This window comes from Anopheles moucheti, chromosome 2, assembly GCF_943734755.1.
Source record: "Anopheles moucheti chromosome 2, idAnoMoucSN_F20_07, whole genome shotgun sequence".
In the NCBI taxonomy this organism is placed as follows: domain Eukaryota; kingdom Metazoa; phylum Arthropoda; class Insecta; order Diptera; family Culicidae; genus Anopheles; species Anopheles moucheti.
Window position 1 is genome coordinate 20,145,631 of NC_069140.1, and position 6,915 is coordinate 20,152,545.

Here is a 6,915-nt window from a genome sequence, read left to right on the forward strand (position 1 = left end):
GCCGAAGGGTGGAGAAAACCGACCACCTGGAAAGGTGTGGAACGATGATGGTGGAAAGGACCAAAAAACCAAAAAATGAAAACAAGAACGGACTCAAACACTTCATACAAATAACGAAAAAGTGGCCAACGTCAGGTAGTGTGTAACAAACACACCTCAGCCTGCCTGCCCCTGTGCCGTGCGATGGTAATACTTTTTCACCAAATGAGCATTGCTAAAACAAGCTGGCATAGAAATATGTTTTTAATTAACGGCTTGACTGACAGGCTACGGTAAATGCCTGGGTGCCTTCGTTCTCTCGTCCCGTGTGACCTACCGTTTGCTATGGTTCGCCATCACAACAGTGCGGGTTAACGGAAGGAAAAAAATTCAACCCCCAAGAAAAACAAACACAACTACGTGCTAAAGAAATGGCTATCTACCCATCGTGATACCAGGGCACCAGCGTTTTTTCGTGCGTATCCTTGTTTCTCGTTTTTTTTTGGTGGTTGTGCGCTGCGCCTCGGTAAGTGTTGGGCTTGGTGCGAGTGGTTGGACCATTTTTCGCCACCTTCGGACGCGGTTCACTTCCAGCCGGAGTCACTCTGAGGACGCAGGACTTGTTGTTTGATTCGGTGATTTTGACAGCACGACATCCACTAGCAACGACCGGAACTGGGTGTTTTTTTTATGTGTGTGTTGTTTTCGTTGTTGTTACCGGTTTTTTGGTAAGGACTACCGGTCCCTGACCTTGCCCTGGCAAGAACGATGTAGCTAATGGGCAGTAGCAGCGACCGTACGGAGGGGAGCTGGGTTCGCTCGCAAGGATACGCAGCATGAATCATGCAACGGTTGACCGACAAAATAAAATTATCATTTTAATTAAAGCGAACGGACGCAGCGAGTTAACGAAAGCGGACGCGCAGCAAAGCGCACGATGAAGTGAACCCCCTCCAACCATGGGGACAGTCCAGCAGTACCTCGTGGACGTGCCTGTAATCCATCCTCGCTCGGATGCAACGGTGGGCCAGCACGAAGGGCGAAGGCGACGATAAATTATGTTTCACGAGCCGCACACACTTTAAAGCGTATTCAAAAATGGTCATCATGCATGATGTAGATATTGTTGGCATGGTGATAAATGAACTGTGAATTTCATTATTATTACAGTATCGTTTTATGGCAGGGACAGTTGGTGTTGGCCGTACGGTTTTTTTTGCAAAAAACCATTCGGTGTGGATGTTGACTCTTAATTAGTTTCATGTAGCTAGCACCCGGCCAAATGCGCTGAGCTCCGTACTATCGGATGTAAGGTGAGTGTTTGCGTGTAAACTGCACGATGTTGTGTAATGAGTTGTTGTGTTTTAAACCAATAAAAAGTCGGTTTTTGATGCATACAATATTGATTTGTTGTTCGACTTTTCTGTCAGCTGGTGGTAACCGAAGCATTGTTTTGGATTTAGGAGCTTTTTTAGCTGTCCACAGCCTTCATTACACAATATGAAGGATATTTACATGGAGATGCACCATGCGAGCTCACCAATGATAGACGACGATCTTTTCCTATCTGGACGAAGGCCAGAGTGTCAAAGAGTATTTCCGCCAGCAGCCATCACCGTAAAGTGCAACAAAATCACGATGAAGATCTAGGGTAAAGTGCTCGCCCTGAAGCAATCGACCAAGAAATGAAGTAATACTCGGGCAAAATGGCAAGAATTTTTGCGGCAGGCAGTTCCCCTGAAAGAACAAAGCTCTGAGATATGCTCAGTCGGTGTAAGATAGATGCTAGTGTTGTCAATGAAACAAAATATCCTTATAAACATTCAAATAACTTTTATTATAAGATACTATTAACTTACTATTTTCAGCCAATCTTTTAAGGCACACGTTATGTTATGGTTAATTAACTATAGTAGTAAACAATTATATACACACAGTTCCGACTGCTTCACTGTGTTTGATTTTCCCGTTTACACAAGTATGCAACATACTGTAGAATCCGTTTATTACTATTAAAATAATTCAAGTTATTTAAGACATAAGCCATGTCAAGTAGATAATTTATTTTTAATTTTTCTTTTCGATCCATCAGTTTAACAAATTGATTATTCGTATTATGTGTAAAAGTAGGTTATAAAATAAACATTGCTTGATTGAATGACATTGATTTCATACGATTATCGAATTACAATTGTTTATTAATTAATTCATTTAATTGTGATTTATTGAGAACTAGCATCGACATAATGACGATACTTGTTACCTCCCGTACACGTACATACACTTTACAATTATTGTGCAATATGATAATCATTTCCAACGTACCGGCTCTTTATTTGTTGGCCAACTTTACCATTCCCCGTTCCAATTTATCACCGAGTAATTAATTCAAAACTCGCATTTCATCAACACACTCAATGTGTCATTCATTAAAATGAAAATGTACTCGGAAAAACTCACCGAGCAAAACGTAACAACAAACCAAATTAAAAGACGATACAGCGGAAACAGCGGCACTGAAAGCAAAACCAACCAATCCCCTGTCCGGGGTCGTCGAAGTTGGGCTAGCTTACACAGGAGCCAGTTTTGATCTCCACCCGGGAAAAAGAAAATGAAGCCGATGTTGATATCAGAACCGAACTGAAGGCAACAAAACAAAAAAAAATCGACACCACCAACGCTGTGTTGGTTGAGGATGGGTTCCATTTTTTGTTTCCTTTTCCCGCTCGGCATTGTTCTAGAAACGGTTGGATGAAAAGGGTTGACATGTTATTTTGGAATGCTGAGTGATTCATAAGATTCCATCAAAAGCGAAACCCTTCTGGGAAAGGGTTCTAGCGGGCTTATTAGTTTGGTGGAGTTGAAAAAGAAGCACAAACAGCCACACACACACACATCGACACACGAGTGTCTCACAGGGCTATACAACGCGGGTCGGCACCAATGTACACTTGCACGCTTTAATGCGCATTCCTGGCCACGGTATGACACGGGCAATGGAATTTGAATATGTATGACAATGCTTAAACTTTCGTATTTTGTTGTATTCAGCACGAAAGAAATCACCCCTCCCTCCTTCTCTCTCTCTCTCTGTCTCCATCAAACCAAAGCCGCAAATGGGCACCAAATATTCAACAGTGTCTCGTTACGAATGATTATAAAGTATTTGGATATTGGAACGTTTCGCTCGCACTGGAAATTGAATTCTGTTGTATTCACACTGCTTTTTGAAATTGGAAAAACGATTTTTCTTCTGAACGGAGCACTGAAGAGGTATTGGCAGGGAATTTGGGGATTAAATTTGAGTGCTTTTTGAGGAACCTGTACCCTGCAACTGAGACGGAAACATGATCATTGAGCCAACGGCGATGATGCTGGGGTTGGGAATGACTAGCAACACAAACGTGGCGATCAGTGTCCTCGTCTAGGGCTGTGTGTGTGTGTGTAAAGCGAGCAGCATCCACCGTTCGTCTTCGCACCATATAAGGCATTCAGCAGGAAACAGCTGACCGATTTGGCGGCGCTTGGCACACTCATCGATCACACGATCGATCCCATTCAATCCATATCGGGCCCGTCGCTGGCACCATGATGCAGAATGGTTTTCATCAAAAAACGCTGCAAAAGGCTTGGCACACGATCGCGCCGAGACGAACACATCGAAACACTGTGGCCTGCTGACTGTTATGCTATTTTGGTGACGTTTGCAATGGTGTAAACCCTTTTCCTTCTTCCCCGAGAACACCTTCTTCTAATGGGAAACCGAACCGAGCCCAACCGTCTTCGGAACGCACGATCGGGGTTCTCCTTTGGGAGCTATTTTTGGGCGACGTGTTAGGACGGATGCAAGTGGATGCAGATTATTCACACAGTACGCACCGAGGGAATCCACCCCTCCCCCTCCCCGGGGGCCCTGCCGTTGCTCCGATACGAATGCTGAATCGGGTGTTTTTGCTTGTGGTTGACGATCGACGAGCGATCCTTTAATGGTGATACGGCGTTCGATCTTTACTACCGCAGTATATAAGTTGGCACGCGTCAGTTTTGGCCCTCAGTCATCGCCTTGTAGCTGTCGGTTTGTATCGCGTGCAGTATCAGTTCAGTTGAGGTGAGTGTGGTTGGGGGGAGTTATTATCTGTGTGTGGTGTCGGTGGCAATTGAGTGAGGGACGGTTTTTGACGGCTCCAAATACCGCTTATCTGCATTCTTCCCAGCCAGCCTCGGCCAGTAACAGCAACACTCAAGCCTCAAGATGTGTGACGATGATGCGGGAGCACTAGTCGTGGACAATGGATCCGGAATGTGCAAAGCGGGTTTCGCCGGTGATGATGCGCCACGTGCCGTCTTCCCGTCCATCGTTGGCCGTCCGCGCCACCAGGGTGTGATGGTCGGTATGGGCAACAAGGATGCGTACGTGGGTGATGAGGCACAGTCCAAGCGCGGTATACTGACGCTCAAGTATCCGATCGAGCACGGCATCATCACGAACTGGGACGACATGGAGAAGATCTGGCATCACACGTTCTACAATGAGTTGCGCGTCGCGCCCGAGGAACATCCGGTGCTGCTGACGGAGGCCCCACTCAACCCGAAATCCAACCGCGAAAAGATGACACAGATCATGTTTGAGACGTTCGCTGCACCGGCCGTATATGTGGCCATCCAGGCCGTGCTCTCCCTGTACGCATCCGGTCGTACCACCGGTGTGGTGCTTGACTCCGGCGACGGTGTTTCACACACGGTGCCAATCTATGAAGGATATGCTCTGCCCCATGCCATCCTGCGTATGGATCTGGCCGGTCGCGATCTGACCGACTACCTGATGAAGATCCTGACCGAGCGTGGCTACTCGTTCACGACCACGGCCGAGCGTGAGATTGTGCGTGACATCAAGGAGAAGCTGTGCTACGTTGCGCTGGACTTTGAGCAGGAAATGCAGGCCGCGGCCGCCTCTTCCTCGTCCGAGAAGTCGTACGAGTTGCCCGATGGACAGGTCATCACCATCGGCAACGAGCGCTTCCGTGCGCCGGAGGCCCTCTTCCAGCCGTCCTTCCTCGGCATGGAGTCGACCGGCATTCACGAGACGGTGTACAACTCGATCATGCGATGCGACGTTGACATCCGCAAGGATCTGTACGCCAACAGTGTCCTGTCCGGTGGTACCACCATGTATCCGGGTATGTTCGCGCGTTCGTTGACTGTCGGGAGGTCGGGTTTTTTTTAATCCTCGCTTTTTTGCAGGTATTGCCGATCGTATGCAGAAGGAAATTACCTCCCTGGCACCGTCGACCATCAAGATCAAGATCATTGCCCCGCCGGAACGTAAGTACTCCGTGTGGATCGGTGGTTCCATCCTTGCCTCGCTGTCCACCTTCCAAACGATGTGGATCTCGAAGCACGAGTACGACGAGGGTGGCCCAGGAATTGTGCACCGCAAGTGCTTCTAGGGTGTGCAGAACCAAACCAAACCAAACCAAACCAAAAAAAAAACCAACTCACCAGAATATCCCTCCGATTCCGCCCACGGTGCGGAATGCTCATGCGGTGTTGTCTCTCTTTCTTTTTACAATTACATCGTTATATTTTTTTTAAACTGAAATTGTACCATCTTGGGAGTAGCTAGAGAAGTAAATATATCTTTTTTGATTACATCACGGTTGTACTCGGTTGCGGGGCTGGGCGCTCTGGCGCTGAGTGGTATAGTTTGCTGAGAAACTGATAATATATTGGAACTGCAGGGTATGTAAATTATATCACCACCGTAGAAACCTCGTTTGTCGCTAGACGATCGTAATGGGGTTTTCTTTGAAGACGTAGCATACTCCCCTACGTCTCGATAAGCTTCTTTTTCGACGACACGATGGGAACTCCTCGTACTTTAACAATTGTCTTTGCTTTTCATCCTGGCACATGACGCTCTGTGACGAGCATGTAGTGTGTTTCTTTTTCTTGTGCTTCTCATCAATGAAAATTGATTCTTCTCCCGGTTGGGTGGAAACAATGCCGCGTGAACAAAACGTCTTAAAGTACGGCAAAAAAAAACCTTCGACCAAATTCGAGCATGTCTTCGATGGGATTCTCGTTCGCACCGAATAATGCTAATTTCATGTAGATGACTTTCTTCTCGATAATGTGTGTGTGTTTGTGTACGTGGCCGTGTACGCCATTTCGCACTTTTGTGCATTGTGCACTTGTTTTCCTCGTTATTCTTAGCCACATCGGTGTAACGCTGGTGCGGTCGCACACATTTTTTGAATCCACCAATCGTGCGACGGAAGCCATTTCGGAGCGACATTTCATCACACGGAACGGTGGAATTTTTACCTTTTTTTCCGCTGTGCAGTTACGACATTTTATTCTCGGCTGTGCGGGTAAAACGAAGCTGCACTAAATTTACGGCAGCAGCGCTCGTAATGATTAAAAGATCGATGGCGATGCAGTTCAGTGGTTAATGCACTCGTTGTTGGAGCGGAGTTTTTTTTTTTGGTTTTATAATGACGCTTGTTCTGGATTTGTATGGCACGCGGTGTCTGGGAAAACAGTGAAACGACGATGGTTAAGCGACGAGATTTAAAAGTCAATGTTAAACCATTCTGGGGAAAGTTCTCAAAACGAGCGAGTTGCAGTGGAAGTTGGAGTGTAACATTCCTAACCTTTTGATCAAACAAATCAAACACACCGTCTCGGGATGGAGTAAGGGAACAAAATGGTTCGTATGCCATTGCGCTGTGGGAAAAGTTTTGAAATGCAAAGCTACCAGAGGTCACGCAGTGAACCGTCTCAAAGCGCATCAAACTGAAAGCAGTTAGTTACAACAATCCGACAACAATCAGCAGCAGATATGAAAGTGATCGAACTGTTCGGTTGGTTCCGAAGAAAAATGCGGTGCTGATTTAAACTCTCCCTCAACTTCACCTCGATCGCGCTAGCACAAGT

General features: G+C 46.5%; 1 protein-coding gene across 1 annotated transcript; it reads left to right on the forward strand.

Annotated features, from left to right (window-relative positions):
* Positions 1-4,228: 4,228 nt before the first annotated feature.
* LOC128298819 (actin, muscle-type A2-like) lies at positions 4,229-5,630 on the forward strand. The gene is made up of 2 exons (XM_053034620.1): positions 4,229-5,156; positions 5,221-5,630. Exons 1-2 carry the CDS (start codon positions 4,232-4,234, stop codon positions 5,424-5,426), a joined length of 1,131 nt encoding a protein of 376 aa, XP_052890580.1. The 5' UTR covers positions 4,229-4,231; the 3' UTR covers positions 5,427-5,630.
* The last annotated feature ends 1,285 nt before the right edge of the window (positions 5,631-6,915 follow it).

Coding starts and splice junctions, on each gene's coding strand:
- LOC128298819 (XM_053034620.1), top strand. CDS start 4,232: ATGTGTGACGATGATGCGGGAGCACTAGTCGTGGACAATGGATCCGGA. Junction 5,157..5,220: donor TGGTACCACCATGTATCCGG/GTATGTTCGCGC, acceptor GCTTTTTTGCAG/GTATTGCCGATCGTATGCAG.